This window comes from Aptenodytes forsteri, unplaced genomic scaffold (genome assembly GCF_000699145.1).
Source record: "Aptenodytes forsteri isolate BGI_AS27 unplaced genomic scaffold, ASM69914v1 Scaffold175, whole genome shotgun sequence".
NCBI classification, from domain to species: Eukaryota; Metazoa; Chordata; class Aves; order Sphenisciformes; family Spheniscidae; genus Aptenodytes; species Aptenodytes forsteri.
In genome coordinates, this window is record NW_008794723.1 from 1,343,759 (window position 1) to 1,365,353 (window position 21,595).

Sequence of the window (21,595 nt, forward strand, 5' to 3'; positions counted from 1 at the left end):
CCCCCCAATTGGCAATCTTTGCTATCATACAAAACTATGTGTTTCTGCTTTATAATGGAAAGGAAGTCTTGTTTTGGCAGGAGTATTTATAAAAAAGATTTTTAGAAAGAAAAGGTCTTTTGTTTATAATCTTTCTCAGAAACTCTTTTGTTCTCAGTCTTTGATTTTCGTCTGTTTAGTCTCTTTTCTTTGACCTCTCTGATACAGTGGTGTCAGTGATCGCTGTACTTCAGGCATTCATAGGACTACGGTAATTCCTTATCAAAGGACATGGCAGACTGGTGCCATATGGCTTTTATTATTTTAACTATTTTCTGTCTTTTGGACTAGTTCTGAATTTGGATTCAGAATTTGGATATTGGCACATTAACAGTCATCCAGATGCTAACGTTAAAATCCTGGTAGCTGCTGATGTTTTGTCACAAATCCTACACTTGCTACTGTTTTCTTTTCTCCTCCTGCTCTCCAGAAAAGGGTTTTGACTTGGATTAATTCTTGCTTGAGATAGAGGCAAGTACTGTAACTTGAAAAAGACCATTAAAAATGATTTTCTGGAATTTGAGGACATCTTTACTCAGAGCTGAGACAACTGTCTCTCTTGTTTCTTTATCACTTTGTGCTGGGTAGTGTAGGAGTTGGCATTCTGGATGAGAGTAGTTTGATCTCCTGTATCTGATGCTGGCTTCAACCAGATGCTTTAAAAGGAAGTTGCAAACATTTGAGAAATAAAAATTATTTTTTTCATGCCTGAATTTGAAGGAAATAGCAACTTAGCTGATTCTGAGTTGGTTAACAGTTCTTTTAAACCCCATAGGCTTTGTAATTCTTCTAATTTAAAATGCCATTTAGTGAATTTGTGGGACTTCTACTAAATCCTGACTGCCTGTTCTTTTTTGCGATCCCATCAAACTTTTGGACTCAGTGGTATCTAGTGGCAAAGAAACTTTCATCGCTATTAAATACCTGCCTCTTGAATTAATCAAATGTCTTTTTTCTCTGACAGAGGGCAAAGAGGGTCCTACAATTGACCTGATCAGTGACTTTTTTTTATATTCTCTTGTTTTCCATCTCCTTTCTAACTCAGTAATGCAAGATTGCTCAGCCTCTCTTAAGAAGGTTTTCCTGAAAGCATTAGCACCACCTTTCTTATAAACATGGTAAAAAGAGAGACTTTTTAGAAAAAGTTTTTTTTAATGAGTTCTTCTAAAATAATTTTTTTTTCCCCCCTGTGGTATGCACAAGTGATGTAATAAAAAACAGTTTTCAGACCTTTTAGATATATCTTACTCCTTCCTCCCCTTTGAAAACTGTGGCAATGTTTGCTTTAAATTGTTTACAGACTTGGTGTAAAGTTTTTGTCTGCAGAAGGTGTTGATTTTCTTGTGTTTATTACCTATTTCTTAACTTCAGTTTTCTTTGTATATTTCTTTCTAATTCTGCCTCCTTGACACAGAAACCAACCAGCAGCCATGAGCCTTTCAGATATGTGATACAAATGAATGCTATAAACTCTATTGAATGTTATCTTAATTAGAGTGGGAGCCTCTTCTCTGCTTGTGAAGTTGCAGGAGAACCTTGTGTTTGTTCATGGCTCTCTTGCAGCAGGGAAGGTGTCATTCAGTAGTCCTTAAGAGCCAACTTAATGTACCAAAAAGGTAAATAGCTGTAATAGTTGCTATTGTACAAAGCTACTCAGCAGAGGGAAAATGAGCAGATCTGTAGAGGTGGAAAGTCTAAAACTGATTCTTCTCTGCTTGTGAAGTTGCAGGAGAACCTTGTGTTTGTTCATGGCTCTCTTGCAGCAGGGAAGGTGTCATTCAGTAGTCCTTAAGAGCCAACTTAATGTACCAAAAAGGTAAATAGCTGTAATAGTTGCTATTGTACAAAGCTACTCAGCAGAGGGAAAATGAGCAGATCTGTAGAGGTGGAAAGTCTAAAACTGATCTCTGGAGGTGATATTAATCTGATTGTCTCTTCTCTTTTGACCTAATTTTCTCTTTAATTTTCCTATGTGACTGTCTTGTCATGTACTTTACTAACATAATTACTCTGGTTTCATGTAAATTACATTTTTAGCTTGGTTTCCCAAGAAAATAATACCTGTGCTCTCTGTCCATCTCTGCTCCCCTAATAACTTCTGAATCATTTAGCCGGGTTCAGACAGATTTGACAGGAGTTGAGGGCTGAAAGACTAGATTCCTGCAGGTTTTGTGAAAATTGGTAGCTGGATAAATCTAGGCATCTACAGAAGGAAAAGGGTATACACTGAAAATGGTAGTTACCTGTTCTGCCTGGCCTTGTTAGCTGATCAGTTAAAACATTGTATTGGCCGGGCATGGCATGCACACCTCAGATGTAGTATATCTTGTGTCCTGTTCAGCTGGGGTGGGGAGAAACAGAAGATACTGGGAGAGTTTTGTGAGAAATATTGGGAAGAGCTTGAGTTGAGAGCATTACAGGGGATGGTAGGGGAAAGCAGTTGACGAGGGGGAGAAAATGCTGGGGATACTGCAGCCAAGATTTTTTTTTTGGAAACATGCTTCATCTCCTTCTTATGGAACTTGACTCCTCCTTGTTGAGTAGAAGTGCCTAGGTTCTTCAAGTATTTGTTTACATAACATGAACTGTTATATATGCTGATGGAGATCATAAATATGTTAAGTTGCTGCATACAGGTTTTTTTAATGTATTTTGTCAGGTCTGTGCCTTGAGTGCCTTCCATCTAGGTGAAGAAAATGACATGTCTTGTAGGGGTTAGTTCCACAGTCACTTCAAGCTGGTCAAACTGCAGGTTACTACTAAAGGGGCTGTTTTGCCTTTTTGCTGGTTGCATATTCCCACCATCGGGGATACTGAGCCAAGATTTTTTTTTTGGAAACATGCTTCATCTCCTTCTTATGGAACTTGACTCCTCCTTGTTGAGTAGAAGTGCCTAGGTTCTTCAAGTATTTGTTTACATAACATAAACTGTTATATATGCTGATGGAGATCATAAATATGTTAAGTTGCTGCATACAGGTTTTTTTAATGTATTTTGTCAGGTCTGTGCCTTGAGTGCCTTCCATCTAGGTGAAGAAAATGACATGTCTTGTAGGGGTTAGTTCCACAGTCACTTCAAGCTGGTCAAACTGCAGGTTACTACTAAAGGGGCTGTTTTGCCTTTTTGCTGGTTGCATATTCCCACCATCTCCCCTGTGCCAACACCATCATTCATGAGTTGGAAAGCTCAGCTGGGGAACTGAAGATGTTGAAAACTAACCCAGAAAAAAACCCATAACATTTCAGATGGATTTAGTTCCCTTATCTGTTTTACTGCAGGAAGAGTAGTGCCAGCACAAATGAGGTAGTGAAAATGCTATAGCTGGCTTTGGAGGGAGAAATGGCTTTGTCTGTTAGTGGAAGCTGGCACCTCATTTTACTTTTCAAGCCATTGTGGAACTGTGCTCTGTTCTTTCTTGCTGCTTATCTCTGACTGCAGTTTGGGACTTTGTGACTAAAAACTCTAGAGACTTTCAAGGGGACTATTCAGTGCCCCTTGGTAAGGAATGCAGAGCTACTGGAAGCAGCTAAATTACTGTGGCAGATGTATAGATATCCTGGATGCTGCACAAGAGCGCAAATTGCTGGTAATAAGTGCTTTCTCAAGGCTTTTGGTTACTTTACACACAAGACATCAGAAAGAAATTTAGGGTTTTGATCATGGAAGAAAAACTTGAAACAGGTGCGTTGCTTCAAGTGGTTCTTGATGATACTGCAGACACAAAATCTAGATCCACGGTGATCTTGCTTGCCATAGGAATCTCCTTTGGATTTTAATACCCAGGAATCCTTCATGAAATAACGGTAAAAAGAGAGAATCTACTGCTTGATGGATGTGAGTTTTATCATTTTAAGGACAGAGGATTCACATTCTCTGATGGACTTTTAAGCAGTGCAGAGACATATAAGGGTTGTCTTTTCTGCAGCATAAAGTGAACTTGTTAGCCTCCACTAATACTGTACTGCACTCAATATACTGTAGTAGTCAAACTACAGGAATTTCAAGAGAAACATATCTGCTTTGACTGCTACATTAGAGTTCCTCCACATTAAGGCAAACACACTTGCTTGTTAATGATTGACAATCTTTGAATCCTTTAATTGTATCTGCTTCCTTTTCCAACTGTTAACTTTATTTCTGTATAGTCTGCAGTTCTGTCACTGTACTGCTGGATTTGAGGGACAGCAACAGTGTGTACCTCAACTTTGAAGCTTCTGTACCATTCACCCGTGGTTTTGAGATCTGTTTTCCTGAGACCATACTAAACAGAAAGGTGACAGTTACCTCTAGATCTTGCAGAAATACTTCAGGAATGTGGGAAGGATTTGAGATTTTTTTGTTTGTATTGTTTTGGCTTTTTTTTGACCATCACTGTTCTTGGATATCCAAGAACTGTACTCTGCTCTGGACGGGGTTGCTGTGCACCCCTAGATAAGGGTGCTTATGACAACATCTTCTGGTGAAATTACTTGATGTATCTGACTTGGGAGTCTTAAGGCAGAACCTGCCAGTGGGTGAGAATTTCTGAAAGTCCGCTACAGGTTTCATTTTACTTAACTTGTACCTAGAGGACTAGTCCTTCTGAAGTAAGTACAGAATTTATTTTTTAATCGTGGGAGGCCACCTCAGGGGAAAATGCTGTCTGCCTTAAGTCATCTTTCAGCTGACTCTCAAAGTGTCTCAACATAGGAATGAAGAATTGAGAAACCCCACTTACTGTTTAAAAAAATGTAGACTAAATTTGTATTCAGTGATTAATTACATTGTATTACATTGCACTTCTAAAAAATGCCATCTGCATAGACTGTGCAGCTTAGGGGGAAAAAAAAAAGAGTGGGAAGGGTTCTTTTTGATACCTACTTCATGTGAACCCAAGTGAAATGTTATGTGACTCGTGGTCAAACAGGTATTTATTGCCATTAAAAATTCTGAATAACGATTTACAAAAAAGCAAACCAGAAGGAAGCTACAATGAGGATCCCCTTGGCAAACCTATAGAGGTTTTGTGAAGATTATAGAGATTATAGAGAGAAGAGTTCAGCAATTCAGAAGGCAAGTGAATGTATTCATGTGTGAATAATTGGTATTAGAATAGTTTGAGTTATAGAAACTCAGTTCTATGAAGCAGGATTCTTCTGACAATAGTATTTCTACTGCCAAAAGACTGGGTATCAATGGGTAGATTTCAGATGAGTAGTTTTAAAAGAAGTAATTTAAAAGGTATTAAGGCATTAACTTGCAATTGTATATACTCCTATTAATTTTTTTAACAAAGTTAACTCAAAGTTTTTCTGCTGTAAATAGCTATCCCATTCTGTTACTTACTGAAAACTTTAATGTGTCATGGATCATACTGACTATAAAATAAAAAGTGTGGGATTCTGCTCTTGTTAGTTTACACTCTTATAAAATATCAGCGTTACGGTAGAGGAGAGGGGACTCCGGGTTAAGTTTATTTTTTAGCAGCAATCCATTAACCCATTAGTTCCTGCCCATTAGCCCTTTAGTTTTGCATCAGTTTTACCCTGTGGTAGCTCCTTCCTTTTTGAATCATATTCAACTGTCTTGCAGGATTCAGAGATAAATTTTACTCTTTCCTGCCTCATATGACGGCTTCTCAGGTCCATGTTATTCTCGCAGTAGTGCCTTTTTCTTTCCAGTAGATATAAAGAGAATCAATGATGATGAAATCTGGCGTTGACTTCTACGCCTGGTGGCATGGTTCCTTGCTGCATTAAACACTCCTCCTACTTGTACCACTCCCTTAGCTTTGCTGGGGGAAGTGGGCAGGACAGAAAGACAGACGGGTGGTGGGTTTTGTTTTTAAATGTTGTATTCCTTGCTCAACTTTTCACTCTTCCTAGAGGCTTGTCTGTCTGTAAAAAGGAAAAATCTGTGTAATGATGTTAGGGGTGCTAAGGATCTGAAACCAAAATTTCTTCTCATAGCCCAAAAGACATTCCTTTGCACAGAGCGATACAGCCTAGGTGAGAACAAAAAGGCGTAGTTTTGAAGGGACAGTTTAAATGTAAGAACTAGAAGTCTACTTTCAATATGATCAAGAACATAAAAACTGGTGAATGGGCTCAAAGATGTATTAGGTAGGGGACTAAGAACCTCACTGACGTCATGAAAATGATGTGGGCAGTTTTGTGTTAAATAAATTCACATGAGAGATTTAGGTGGATTTATGAAAGTCTGAGGAGACAAGGCTTCAGTGGCTGGGATGGAAGGGGTTGAAAGCAAGAAGGCTTTTATTTAAATGACTGGAAAAAAGTTGATTCTTAGAAGTATGGGGACAAAAAGAATCAGGATTTTAGAAGTGTTGGTCACCTGTTGGTTACATGTCTGGGTGGCTCAGGTGATGATAGTACTGCCTTGAAATAAGAGCTGGTAAGAGACTCTGGGTGGCTCAGGTGATGATGGTACTGCCTTGAAACAAGAGCTGTTAAGAGTCTGGGAGGGAAAAACTTTAGCATTAACCGAGTTCTATTGACTAAATGTGGGTGAAAACCCAAAGTAGCTAGATTATTGCTTTTGTCAGTACAAATACTATTAAATGTTAGGAGGGCATGTTCTGCAGTATCTGGCAATGAAATGCTGTTCTTTCCTAAATCTCAGGAGTTGGTTGGAGGTATAATTTTTTTTTTAAATATCGTGACATAACACCAGTTTTACAGTAATAGCAATGTTTCAACCAAAGCTCTGTTTTGTGTGCATACTTTGATGAGGTAGCTGAAAAATTTCCTGCGTTTACTGGTTTTGATGCAGTGTAAACCTCAGAATTCCTGGGAGGACATCTTCTGCGGTTGCTTTGTCCTAATTAAAAACAGCAATAAAAAACATGCACAATGTATGTTCAAATAGTACTGCATGAGAGAGCGAGCGAGCTGGACTTGCTGACTGTCATTTAGGAAGACTTGAAATTTAATGAAATTTGTAATACAAGGATTAATTCCATTTTACTTTAATGTGATTTCTCCCACACTTAGGAATTTTAGGAATGTAACTGTGTGTTTAGGCAAATTACGGGTTCTCATCCCAGGTAGAGCTCACAGGGTAGACAAAACAGATGCACTAGTAAAATGGGCATATTTAAAGTACAATTCATTCATATAATAAATGTCAAATACATTTGACATTATATCTGACTCTTTCAGCAAAGTCAGCCTAAAAAGCCAAAAATCAGTGTATCTTTAAAAATTTCAACTTTCTTATTAATTTATACACTTGAGGACATACTAAATTTCCTTTAAAAGACTTTTACTCCCCTTCTGTGTTTTATTTACCCATCTTTGGAGTTGACCTGAGGCTGAACCCATTGCCTAATGGGGGACTTTTTTTTGTCTGTAAGTTTACATTTCCCTCTTTAGTTTCAGATTTGCTGCTTCTGTTATTAATGAAAATCTCTTGCACAATCTAGGGGAAGATTACATGAGCTCCTGAAAAGTTATGTGAATAGGTTGTAGTTTGTCATTAATAAAACAGTGACACTGACTGTAGAAGCCGCTATCAAATCGACAAAATAGCTGGAGAAAGGGGATTTTTTCCTCAAATCTTAGTTCTCCATAAGGATTATTTCTAACAATAAATACACATTCCAAGTGAGACTATGTTTTTATTGCAATGTGATTGTATCTTTAGATAGCTTTAAAGCTAAAAGGTTAAGATTTATTCCTAATGTAGTGGTTAAATTTGCATACGCCACTCATGGGGAGGAAATTCTGAAGTACAGCTGTGCTTCTCTGAGCTTCTGTGAATTAATTCTCAACACTTGTACCTTCATAGTGCTTGTATCTTCAAAGCAAGATCTTTGTAACTCAGTGTGAGGTTGGCAGACACAGATCTAGGACTTAATACCCCATAAATCAAAGCAACCTACAAATACGAAGAACATTATGGAGGTGCTCAACATAAGAGTTCATTTTGAAATGGAAGAAAATTTGTTAATCTCTGGTAACTATTGGCTGTGATTTTCAATTATAATCATTTGGCCGCAACTTCAGCAATTTTGCAAAAATATGAGCAGTCTGCATCATTACTTGAATTTGAATGTAGAAGTTTCATTTTTTCCCAATCTCTTCCAAAGTCTTTTCAGCTGTGTCTTGTTAGTGCTCTTGAAAAGGACATTGACAATAGTATTAGGTTTGAATGGTCTTCCTTCTGTATTTGCTGATCATGTTGCAAATGTGCCCCCAAAGCTCTTTTAGATTGGTGCCTTAATTGTATCCCACTGCAAATAGGTTAGTAAAAAAAAAAAAAGTCCTTTCTGAAAAAAAGCTTATTATGTGATTTTTTCAAAGGCATAGAAAGTACAAATAAGAAGTAGGAAAAATGAAAAAGTAAGGATGCAGAAGTAATGAAAAAATGTTGCTTCAAGTTGAGTTGCATAATATGGAGGGAAGGCATTGGTGATGAGGCTAGTTTAAAGACCTATGCTTCCCCTTCTGCTTACAGACTCATTGCATAAATGCAGATGTTTGTGAGGTCTTTCTGTGGACAGGGTTGCTAAATGGTCCGGGTCTAAAACAAAGATCCTCATTTTTTAAACCACCTTTTGTCAATGCAGTGAACTTGAGTACAGAGGTGGGAGTGAATGGAAGACTGAGGAGATTTAGCTGATTTAAACAGTGAAGATGTCTTTGAATTGACAGTGGATGTAAATTGAAATGAGAGGTGCTGACTGGATACAGGGCAAAAAGCCTTTTCGCTGTTATGACAATTATGCGTTGGTACGGGATGCTCATGAAGGTCATTTAGTCTGCATCCATGGAGGTTTTCAATATGCGGCTGGATAAAGCCCTGAGCAACCTGGTCTGCTCTCATAGCTGACCCTGTTTTAAGTAGTAGGTCGGACTAGAGGCTTCCTGCTGTCCCTTCCAACCTGAATTATTCTATGAATCCATGGATTGCACTTCCATTTGTTTCATTGTATAAGGATTTCAGATTGCTGAGGTTCTAAAAAGGGAAAATGAGAAAAACTGTCTTTAGAGTCTTCATTACCCAAATGAAAATGACTGACTGACTTCTACGTCATTGCTTAGCTGTTTTCTTTTAGTGTTCTACCTACAAATGGGTATATGTAAAATACATTTAGAAGGAAAGGCTAGCAGGTCTTCCTTGATTCCATAGTTTAGAGTAGGAACTGTGTACACGACTGAGTGTTCACTCCTTATACTTCTGAAAGTCCTTGGTATCTGTAATTTGCTCACATTGAAATCAACAGACAGCTTTCTTTTTCCTTGAAATGTGAACACATTTGATTGCCTCACACACTACAGCATATTCTAATAGCCTAGTCTGTTTACTGAGGGGTACCTGTGCATCTAAAAGTTTCTTTTTTTCATTGTAATTCAGTTCGAATAAGGAGAAAATCAAGACGGCGCTCACAGTGGGGCAAAGGCATTATTAAGAAGAGGAAAGTCAATAATTTAAAGAAAGATGAAGATGATGCAAAGTTTGCTGATGATGAAAATCATGGAGAGGACAGTAAATTGCTGGAAAATGGAGAGCTAGAGATCAGCACTGACTGCATTGAGGAGAATGGGGAGGAAACAGGAGATCTCTCTATGACAAATGATGAATCCTCTTGTGATATTATGGATATAGATGCAGAGCAGAGGCTTAACAATGGGACATCAGGAAAGGAAAACAACTTTGCATCCACAGAAGAAGAGAGCTCAAATGAATCTCTGTTAATAACCGACAGTGTCACCCTGAGTACTGAAAAGGAATTAAGGAAGGACTCTACATCGAAAGGGGACTGTGTGAATGGAGAGACATCTGTACACAGCTCAGAGGGTATACCTGTTCCAGCATGTCATAATGGTAAAATGGAATCAGTTGATGCTGTTTCACTCTGTGACAACAGTGATGGGTCTAGTAACAGGCAAAAATCTTCATCTGAAGATCAGCCAAAGGAGAAAACAGAAGCTTCCAGTGAAAGTCAAGGAGCTGATCTAGTGAAAGCTGAGTTACCACATTGCAGCAATAATGAAAAAACACTACAGAGCACAGACATTGAAACTAAAGATGCTGAAGCAGATAAAGAAGGTATAGCTTGTTTTCAATGTTTCTGTCCTTATCTTAGTGTCCAAGTTAATGTGTATTTTTAATTGTAATATCTTATGTTACAATTATAATTATATAATATTTTATGAACTGCTGTCTAGTTATTTGAAAATTTTAGTATGCTTACAACATTTAATTCCACATAGATAAATTGGAAGTCCACCCTTGACTTGCTGTAATGTTACCTTAGGCAAGTAAGTGTATCTCCATACTTGCACTATTCTGTTTATTTTTGTAGGCTTTATGGGAAATATTGTAAATACTGAGATAACATTTAAACAATAATTAAAGACTTAAAAAATATTATCAATGCAGATAAATATATGATATATGTTTTGGTCTATCTGTTCTATCTGATCTATATTTTGATCTATATCATCTGTTTTAACTTGTTTTGTTAGAGATTTATGATAAAAGTATCATTGACATTGACCATAGAAATACAGAATGTATTCCTTTAAAAACATTTGCTCATAGCAAAAGTTAAAGCAGTTTAACTCATAGTAAAAGCCAGATAAACCATTGTTTATCTATTGGAGAAGGAATCTGGCTTTGGAGTTACAGTCCACACAGTAACAGTGCAGCAAAAGGATAAGGGAAGGAGAAGGGAAATCCTGGTGGTGCATAAAAGAAGTGGCCATGTCCTTTGAAGACAGGAGACATGGTTTCCTTGTGGAAGAGAAATAAAAGCCTTATGCATGATTGCCTTTTTAATTAGCTTTTCAGAATTATCTAAAAGAATGAAATCTTTACTTCAAAAGTTAGCGCTGAGATTTACCAAGTAAATGAGCTTTAATGAGAGATCTGAATTACGAGAATATCACTGTATACATGTTGGCTGTGTTTGTACATACATATTTTCTCTAAGGGTAAGGAGAATAGTAGAAGAAAGGTCCTAAGAATATCAGAAGAAGAGTATGATGTATGTTAAGAGCCTTAATGTTTCTAAATTTAGTAGTTGAATTTTGTATACATTAAGGATGGTTATGATAACAAGGGGTCCTTAGAAAAGGCATTTTAAATAGTTGAGGAGGAGAAAAACAGTGAATGAGTGTAGGGAGAGAATCAGGAGATGTGAAAATATTTTGTTCTCTACAACAGGATTGGACAGCAGCTTTAATACAGAGGTGGAAGAAAACAGAAATGTGTCACAAAAGCATGAAGTTTCAGGAGTAGAGATGTTAGAATGACTGTGGTGATGGAAACAATGGGATGCTTTGGAGAGAAAAATGAGGATTTGATTCACTTAGGCAGAAAGATTTTGAGGGTTAGCTTAATACCTGAATTTCACTTAGAAGCTGTATAATTTGATGTTGCTAAGTAGAAATGATACAATGGAAAAACTCTTTCAGTGACATTCAATTTTCTGTTGGGACTTTGGAGTTCGAAGATGACCAGTTCCATGTGTGTTTTCTGAACTGTGGTTTTGTGCACCTATAAGCATTCAGAATTCTGCAAAGCTGATGAATAATGTGCACTGCTACAGTCATGCTTGCATGGTTCAAAAAAACCCAACAAACCAAACAAGCAAAATCAAACCAAAGGGAAGAAACAAGCTGTTCATTTTGAGAAACTGACAGTGCTGATAATTGTTTTTCAAATTACAGGTATATTCAAAAGCAAGAAAACACGAAAAGTTGCTACAGAACAGTCAAAGCCCACAAATTTGGAGCAGGTCCCAGAGGAACCATCGGATCCCTTACCCTCTGTAGTTGTTGACCATGACAGACTAAAGGTAATAGAAGTGAAAAATGAGTTGAACTGTTAATGAAACTGTCCATGAAAAACGCTTCCTTACACTGTTATGAAGAAACATTTCCTTTATTTTTGACTGCAAGCAATTATGATGGCAGCAGTAACTTTTGAAAATGATTTATCAGTCAGTGTTTTTTGGGTGAAAACTTAATAAAACTACTGAATCCTTACTGTTCCATCATTACTACCTTTACAAATCCAGTAATGGCATAGCAGTCCACTATTTTAATTGCAGTTTTTGCAGGTACTCCTATGTGTTAATTGGACATGCCAGTTACTGAGGAACTGCTGGGTGCCTAGTAATTAGGAGTTAACATCATCTTTTTCTCTTCCCTTGTACATATACTTGGTGGAAAGAACTGTTAGTGGATTGGAAAACAAATTGGAATTTCTGGTGATGTTTTGGCATCATAGACTGAACCCCTGCTAGTTAACTTTCTTTCAGTTTTGTCTCTTTTTAAGCAAAGTTACAATAAAATTTGCTGTCTTCTGTTGTAGAAACTAGCTTGACCTACTATGAAATTTAGATCCTGCTTGCTGTGGAGTGCAGATGATAATCTCTTTGGAAACAATAGAAGTGTTACGAGAGGAAAAAAAAATCTTAAAATTTACTATCTGCTACTATATAAAATACACACTTCCACTTTGTGTTTATGAGCAGTTTTACCTGTGTTGTCCCCCTTTCTTTTATTGTACCATTTTTCAACATTTGTGGAATTCCAAATGTGTTTCCATTCAGTACTTCTTACAATTTCATGCCAATGCAAGTTCTTCAAAATGTCTGCTGTAGCTATCAAGGCAGTTCTTATGGTTTGCTTTGTCATAATTATTGACCAAGATACAATAGGATGCAGTATCATTCAAACAGAACAAACATGGCCCCAGCTATACTGAGTATAAAATTTAAGACAAGAAAAAAATGTGTGGGTATAAGCAGAGAAGTGAAAAGAGATGTTGGGTCCTTTTGGATCTACATGGAAGCAGTGGTCTTACTGATAGCCAGGTGTGGTCCATTTTATTTGTATGTGTCCCTCCAAAATAGGGCTTCAAAAGGAGATTGCATTTCTGATTTGTCCTTAAAAAATAAAAAAAAAGTGATTATAAAAACCCTGTTAACCTTACCTTTCGTTGTTCCACCAGAAACTTCTTGATTTAGTGGTTAAGAAAAGTGACAACCTGACTGTTGACCAACTTGAGAGATTGTATTCGCTCCTCAGTCAGTGCATCTACAGACATCGTAGAGACTATGACAAATCACAACTTATAGAGGTGATGTTGTACAGTTTCTTTTATTCTTTATCTGAATTTTGAGACTGGTTTTTCAAGAGCTAAGTTAATCTGTCAATTTATTGTTGTACTAGCAGGCAAAAGCTTTAAATAGACTTTGAGGAAGGTATCTATAAACACAAAAAAGTTTAGTGTAGTAGTGACTTAAAAAACAGAGGTTGTTTCTAATAATACTTTCCTCAGAAAAGGATTAAGAATTTAACCTAAAAGAATGGAGGAAAAAGAGGAGAGAATGCAGCAGCATGGAGAAGCACATGCTAGTGGAGTGAAAATGGAGTAGCAGCAGTTTCCACATTTGTGGTAGGAATAACAGTTGGACGTAGTGGCTACTTTATAGGCACACGGAGCCAACATTGCTGCGGTTGCCCGTACTTGCATTTGCGTAACTAGGCCAAAAAAAAATTACCTCTGCTCCATACCGGTTGTATTAGTGTCTACTTTTTAGCCACACGGAGCCAACATTGCTGCGGTTGCCCGTACTTGCATTTGCGTAACTAGGCCAAAAAAAAATTACCTCTGCTCCATGCAGTTTGCTGATTGTGACTTTCATACAAGACCTTAAAAGTTTGCAGACTTTCTCTAGATCGGTAAGTATACCCTTGGGAAAGTCCAGTACAGCATGATGTAAGCCAGTTGTCTGCTTCGCTGTCATCCTTTGCCTCTAAAGTGTTTGCTATCAAAGGCCTCCTTGTCTACATCAACAGTAAGTTGGTCATTTCACCGTTGGCGTAGGCTGATCATAACTCTAGACATGCGTTCCCTCCAACATCATTCTTCTAGCTGTAGAGGGGTTTGGATCAGCTTGCTGATTCAACTGATAACCAACCCTGCTTAAAAAAGGACAACAATTGCTAATTTCCGGTTGCGTCACTGAACACTTAAGTATTTTTCTCCATGAATGTTTTACAACAAAACCTGGAAAGGCCTTAGCGTGGGATATTGTAGAGTTCCTGCAACATACTTTTCAAACCATTTTCATGCTACTCCTCTGCCATCTTCACCTAAAAATATGTTGAAAGTCTGTGCCAAATGTTAGGTAGATTAAAAAGACATTTATCCAGCAGGAGTACGTAGAGACTGGTCTTTACTTTGATTCTGCAAACTGTGCAGATACGTGTTTACAGCTGGGTTACCAATAGTGTTAAGTGTGCAGTAAGACTTGAGTTCATGCAGTGTGCCATTGCAATGCTTTCTTAATACATATTGAGTACATTAATTGTATGTGACCCTAATACACTTGGATTTTCTCATGGACTGTCATAGTGGAGTGCTTTTCTGCATTAATACTTCTTTAATTAGTTTCCTCTTTTACCATATTTTGCTAGCAGATAGCAGCTAATATACAGATGTGCCTATTTTCCTATTAATTATTTGTTCAGATTTAAAAAAAATAGCCCAGTAACTACAATTATCTAATGTAACTTTATTTCTGTCTCTGTATATTTATGTATAATTGATGCTCTGTGTCTCTTGCAGGAGATGGAAAGAACAGTTCATGTGTTTGAAACATTCCTGTGAACTTGTCAAGATGGGTGGGTTTATCCTCTCAAACTGCTCATGGGAGAGCAGTCCTCTGAGCCATTCAGTTTCCATTTGCACCAAGTATGTGCAGAGCCTTGGTCTTAAGTGCTCTCCCTTTTTCTTTCTGTTGAATTTGGTGCTATTGTCTCAGGTACCTGAAACCAACCAGCCTACAAGAACCAAACGGAACTTCGTATAGTTGTATCTGATATAAATAAAGAATACAATGCCACAGCTTGGAGATTTTTGGTGCTACAGAAACTGTTCTCATTTCTGCTCTTGTTCACTCTACATGCATTATCTTTGGGGAAACTTCAGGCAAAGTGGAGACCAACACATACAGAGAACTGGAAAGAGCAGATCTAAGTTGAATATTTTTAAACAGGCAAACTTTTTTATTTTTTTTTTCCAATTTTTCCTCTTCTCTGGGGTAACGGACAAAAAAATCTGTTCTAAAGAAGGCAATGATGCATTGTGGTAGGAATCTTGAGTAACTGGATGTACAGTAATTTGAAGATGAGGCTCTCTAGAACTGCCTTTAATGTGCCTTTTAGTCAATTGAGAAAGATAAGGCTAATCAATTGGTTTGGATTATAGCAAATGGCAGTGTTAGAAAGCTGTCTTCAGAATGAAGATCTCCAAAAGGATGATTTGTATTCTCTTCATTGGATGGCAACCAGTATTATGGTTCTATAATGCCTGTCTTACTCTACAGAACTAAACTAAGACACACTGAAAAAGCCACATACTTTACCAAAATGGTGAAATTACTTTTTCATTGGTATATATTTGTTTTAGAAACAAGTTACACAGTGAAACTCTTCTGTGTTGCTAAAAATGAAGCATTTTCCCCACCATCTCCTCGTTTTCCATTTTGAGTTCTTTAAGAAAACCAAGTTTAATACTGGCAGGTTTCTTTCTGAAGTTCCGTGTTTGTAATATAGCTTGGACTGTGCAGTGCAGGTAAGAAGACACTAGAGTCGGTCAAAGGCCCGGAGCCCAAGCTGACTTGAAAATAAAACTTAAACTAGGCTTCACAACTCGGTCCGTGCAAAGCACTGTTAATGTGGGGGGGATTGGAGGACAGCCTTTTGAATTGATCTGTTCGGACCAAAGTTCTCTGGGTCTGAATTGTGTAGTTCAAACCCTTTCCTTTCTGGCAACTGGAGAGAACAGTCTAGGCAGTTTCAAGAAAAACATGTTTTGTCGCAAGCTCAGTGTTAAAACGTTACCTGGGCTGATTTATTTCAAACCTACGTGGAAAGTGTTTCAGAGAAGTTGGCTGGTGTTACCATCGTTAACCATTCATTGTGACTGTCCCTACGTAGCTGCGGAAGTGTCTTTCCAGAAATATGCAACACAGTGTGATTAGTTTTTAATTAGACAAACCAGTCTTGGACTACTGCAGAGATACTGAGCTACCTCAGCTTTTTGTATTTTAGTTACCAACAGTGTTTATGGAGGACTGTAATCACTCTGCTCCCATGTACAAACTGAAGCTAAGGTACTTGTCTCCACCTCTATGGCAAATAGTAGTATAGCGCTGCAGAGAAACAAAACATGGGCCTTGGGCTACTGCAGTAATCCAAAGTGCTTTGTATATTACGGTAAACATAATTCTATCTTCGATCTTTTTCTCCCCCAAATGCCACTGTTTTTCTTTATAGCTGATGGCAGAAAAAGGTTTTAAGCATTCATGTACATCTAGTTACACCTTCTAAATGCAACCCATGCAGAAACACTGTATTTTTTAGGTGGGAAAGTGCGATTAAAAACAACAAAAACAAGCAGAAAACACATTTTAAATGAGATTCTTTGATCTCAGATTTGATTATGGGATTTTTTTTCCATGTTTCATTTAGTATTTATTAGCATCATACCTGTTTGAGATATTTTTGTGTCTGGTACATTAACAGCATTTTGTATTTTGATGGAAATTGTTACAAACTTTAAGATTTGATTAAATAAAATGTATCAGATTTTTTGTAGCAAGTTTCTGATAAAAGGGTTTTTTGCAAGTCTCAGGTTCTTGCTGCAGAATTTTTTAAAAATATTTATTCCAGTTTCACTTACTCAAAGAAGTTTTTGTTCAAGTAACAGCAGCACTTGTGGAAGATAAAACTGCATACGTTTTTAAGAAGATAATAAATTTATATGAATTAAAACAGTTGAGAATTTTAGTCACCAGTGAGTGTGAAAGCAAGTTTAAGCTAATGCCTAGCATTAAAAATGGTTCTAAAAGGTCAGGTTTCTAAAGGAAAATTTTTACTGTCAGTTGTTGATTGGGAAAAATCGCAAGAGGCAACTTTACTAATTGAGGAGCTGCCATGTTGTTTTAGAGAAGAGTAGCTGATATCAGATGTTCTAGTGGACAGCTTACCTAAAATGATATACTCGCCTTCCTAGCCCAAATAACCACACTTCAGTTTTTGTTTTCCTTTACAGATGTCTGGTGGTTATAGAGTTAAAACAGCTGTTAATCTATCCATGTGGTCTAAACTTGTTTACTCTTTGTATGTTTTTAATTTTTTTGCCACATAGCTCTGGCAAGAGTTTGTACAAATTGACCTCTCTTCCTTGTTTCTTGTTGTGAAAATTGCAAATAAACTCCTGTGTGAGTCCTTGTGCTGGGGTCAATGAAATGTGGCCGGCCAGAAGAAAGGAGGTTTCTCTGGGGGGCTGGTGGGGCTGTCTTGGAGATAATAGAGTTGCTCTTGGGTGAAGTTGATGGCTATGGAGTTAATTGTATTTGCAAGCTTGAATCTCACCTGTGATTAATTTTTTTGTTTTGTGTCCTCTGTATTGTTACTTGATTTCCTCATATGCCAATGTATTTATAGGATTACTGTTTTTTGTAATATCTTGTCTTCCTTTGTTGTTTTTTTTTTTTTTTTTTAAGTAAGTTGGTGGGTCAGCTCTGGTTTTACCTTCAGTCTCCTGAATGGCAGGTCCTGCAGCTGATAGTCATTTGCTTTGTTTTTATTTTATTTTGTAATCACAACATAAGCTTGAATTTGGGCTTGTACTTGCATCTTTTGTATCTTGTACATTGGGTTATTTAGACATTGGGGAGTCCTGTTTGGTTTCATTAACATGTGTCTACTTTGTGGATGAAGTAGACTTCCTTCATCAACTATGGCATATTTTGGATTCTATAGTTTTATTCAGAACTGTGTTTAAATTGATGTTTTGCATTTTGACTTCATTTTACGTTAGTTTGAAGTAAGTTATTTAATTTTTTTGAACTTCTGGAAATTTTGAACATTTTACTGTAATTTGTAATATAACTGCTGTGAAATACTTGAATAAAGATGACAAGAAAACACAGCTTTAGCTCCTTCAAAAATGTATGTAAAAGAAATGCTGCCTAATAGCTGATATCAGTCTTTTTCTTACCAGACCTCCTTGATTTTGCAGTTCAGATGTTTTACTCTGGGATCTTGCTGTTTAGTTGTTTAAGCCGTAATTTTGCTTTCAGTGTTTGTCCATTAAAGACAAAAAAATTCTATTATGAATTTTGACTGACAGAGTGAAATCAGCATTGTACATTGGCGAGTGAATAACGTAGTTATTATGAAGTTATGCTCTGTGCTTAGAAAAATGTTTGTTCAGTTGCAGGCTACCACCCAGGACTGCTTATAGTATATCAGCATCCAAGTACTACCAGTTTCTCATTAGAGGTTTTTTTAAAGAAACACTCTCTTTCCTCCCTGTTTATCAAAGTGCTTCTTACTTTTTGTGTTTTGTTCTGGTTTTTTTAAAGATAAACTTCTAATATATGTAGGAATTCCTTTAGTTCCCCCCCCCCCCATAATTCATGCACAGGAGAGCAAGCTGCTAGAGGTTAAGCAAGTGAAGAATCAACCCACATCTTACTCGTTGACAATTTATCCAGGGCTAACAAACTGCATGTGATGTATATAATGTGGAACAGAGTATGAGAAGGTGTTCTATATGTCTGTTACGGCCTCTCTTGAGGTGTAGGACATATAACACACCTGCTCATTTTCCTCTTTTCCTTTCTGTGTACCTTAAACTATAGGGCTCCTGGGCAAAAGACTAGTTGAGGAAGAGGGTAGTAGTAACTTACTTCACATCTGACTCCAATTCTGCTTTCTTACGCAGCTTTGAAAGCACAATTAGATCTTAAATATAATATAACTTACTATATAGATATAATAATGTACTAATTGATCAGTGAGAGCCTAGGCTCATTTTGTATCAGCATGGTCAGATGTGTGGTTTTGATCTGAATGGCCTTGCAGATACCAGCACCACACTTAACACCATCCGAGGGGTTTGCGGTCTGTGAGTAACGAATGTAGGGTATGAAGTCTTGTGTATCTGTTTCTGTCTTTCAGGAGTGGTGATGGCCACGTTATCGGAGAGAAGAGTTTCAGGCCTGATTTCTGACAGTGGCTGTAAAAATGATCAGTGAAAAGGGACAAAACTGTACTTTATTTGGGCATTGACAAAAGGATTCTTGTAAAAGATACTTAGTGAACTTTGAGTGGTTCTTCAAAAGCATGAATTGGTGAGGAATAGTTGGATTGCATCACGTGTTGTTAATAAAGCCTTAGTAAAAGCTTGTGCAACGCTCACATTTGTCAAGTGTTCGCTGCTTAACGCTGCTTCCTTCTGCTGTTGGTTTCTGTCTTGGATGTAGTTTTGAAATGCAATTTCCTGCATTTCCTTAAATTTGCAGTGTTGCACGTCCTCTGTTTCCTCCGTTAAGCCCCTGAGATAATTTGTTTAAATAAATTCAAAATGAGATCCTTTTGTTCTGTATCTCGGGTAGGATTTGGATTTGGACTTGTAATATATGGGGTTTTAAGCTAGCACTGCATGTGAATGAATTCTGCAAGCTAAATCAGTAAACTGATTAATGAAGCCAAACACTTCATTTTTTTTTTTTTTTCTTCTCCTTTTATGCATCACTTGTGGTCATGTAACTATTGTGTAAAAATGAGGGATTATAAACTTTAACACTAATTAATTCAGCCTCGTTCCATTTCTAGGTGAGTAATTTTTTTACAGTGTGATCATTTGCATAGGGAGTATATTTCGGTTGAACCCACTGCCAGTAAATGGCTGCGACTACTACTAAATTCCATTTATTTTAGGAATGCATTTGAGTTATGCTATATTGAGCCTTTCTTTAATAGTAGGGAAAATCCTTTTCCTTTAAAAATACGATAAACTGCTAAGATTTAAAATGGATTCACCACTTTTAGTGGAATGTTAGTGTAAACCTGGCCGTCCGTGTTAAGGTCTGCTGATATGTGGATGCTGATTTGGAATAAAGCTGCTTTCAAGTTTCAGGTGCAAAAGGTATTGTCGAGTTAAGAAGCTAAATCGTAAACTGATTAATGAAGCCAAACACTTCCTTTTTTTTTTTTTTTCTTCTTTTTATGCATCACTTGTGGTCATGTAACTATTGTGTAAAAATGAGGGATTATAAACTTTAACACTAATTAATTCAGCCTCGTTCCATTTCTAGGTGAGTAATTTTTTTACAGTGTGATCATTTGCATAGGGAGTATATTTCGGTTGAACCCACTGCCAGTAAATGGCTGCGACTACTACTAAATTCCATTTATTTTAGGAATGCATTTATCACTTGTGGTCATGTAACTATTGTGTAAAAATGAGGGATTATAAACTTTAACACTAATTAATTCAGCCTCGTTCCATTTCTAGGTGAGTAATTTTTTTACAGTGTGATCATTTGCATAGGGAGTATATTTCGGTTGAACCCACTGCCAGTAAATGGCTGCGACTACTACTAAATTCCATTTATTTTAGGAATGCATTTGAGTTATGCTATATTGAGCCTTTCTTTAATAGTAGGGAAAATCCTTTTCCTTTAAAAATACGATAAACTGCTAAGATTTAAAATGGATTCACCACTTTTAGTGGAATGTTAGTGTAAACCTGGCCGTCCGTGTTAAGGTCTGCTGATATGTGGATGCTGATTTGGAATAAAGCTGCTTTCAAGTTTCAGGTGCAAAAGGTATTGTCGAGTTAAGCTGTGTTAGAAGGCTCCTCACGTTCAGTTACAAGAGCGGGGCAGGGCGAGAGCAGAGGAGGAGATGCAGAGCTCCGCATTTGGGGCATCACTGCTGCAGCACTTAGGATGTGTTGGCATACTGCAGAAGTTGAGTCGGTTCTGCGGTGGTGAACTCCTCTCCGTGTTCTGTTTTTTTTCACTTCTGTCTCCCAGCAGTCGGGAATTTGGTAGAGTACGCGTGAGAAATGTACAGGTCCCAAGACTTGGATGGCTGCTGGGAATGCTCACGCCATTGGTCATCCTGGTTTTTTTGTGGAGACGAATCACATCGTGATGCAAACCCTTTTGCATCAATGTAAGATTTGAATTGTGCTATAACCCCGAGATGTTTGACTGTGTCTGTATGGAAGTAGGAGGCAGCTTTGGGACTGTGGATTGAGAGGAAGGAAAGACTTGGGGAAATTTCCAAAGGGCTCCCTTTGAAAGGGGTCCCTTTGAAATATTTCTTCAGCAAAGGAAGTAAAGCAGAGACCAAAATATTCATACTAGAAAATGTGTTACATTTGGACTAAATTAATTTGCTAAGAAATCGAGTCTTTCTGCTGTAGAGGGAAAGAAAATAATGCTGTTTTAGTTAAGGAACTACTTCTCATCTGAAAATCCCCAGCTCTAGTTCTGTTGTAAAGGTCTTGCGTTCTCTTGCTGACTTCGTTATACCTTGCAGAATCCCTTCTGTATGTGGAGGCTACCTGGAAGAACAGTGATACCTGATTTTGGTGATTGGGAAGGACAAATTGCCAATCTCTTTTAGGTTTCTAATGTATATAATTCTGAAATGAGTTTTGAAGTGATGCCCACTGCATTCTCTGTGACATTATGAAAAGTTCAGTGAGATGAAGGAAGTACAATGT

General features: G+C 37.4%; 1 protein-coding gene across 1 annotated transcript in view; it reads left to right on the plus strand.

The window, feature by feature from the left end:
• Positions 1-17,994, plus strand: part of ATAD2B (ATPase family, AAA domain containing 2B) — a gene marked incomplete at its 5' end in the record, with an annotated part of 67,625 nt that extends 49,631 nt beyond the window's left edge. Inside the window, 4 exons of the mRNA XM_019470648.1 lie at positions 9,398-10,093; positions 11,719-11,846; positions 13,007-13,135; positions 14,630-17,994. Of these exons, the coding sequence (XP_019326193.1) occupies positions 9,398-10,093; positions 11,719-11,846; positions 13,007-13,135; positions 14,630-14,671 (995 nt within the window). The remainder of the gene's footprint in view (positions 1-9,397; positions 10,094-11,718; positions 11,847-13,006; positions 13,136-14,629) is intronic.
• Positions 17,995-21,595: the final 3,601 nt, after the last annotated feature.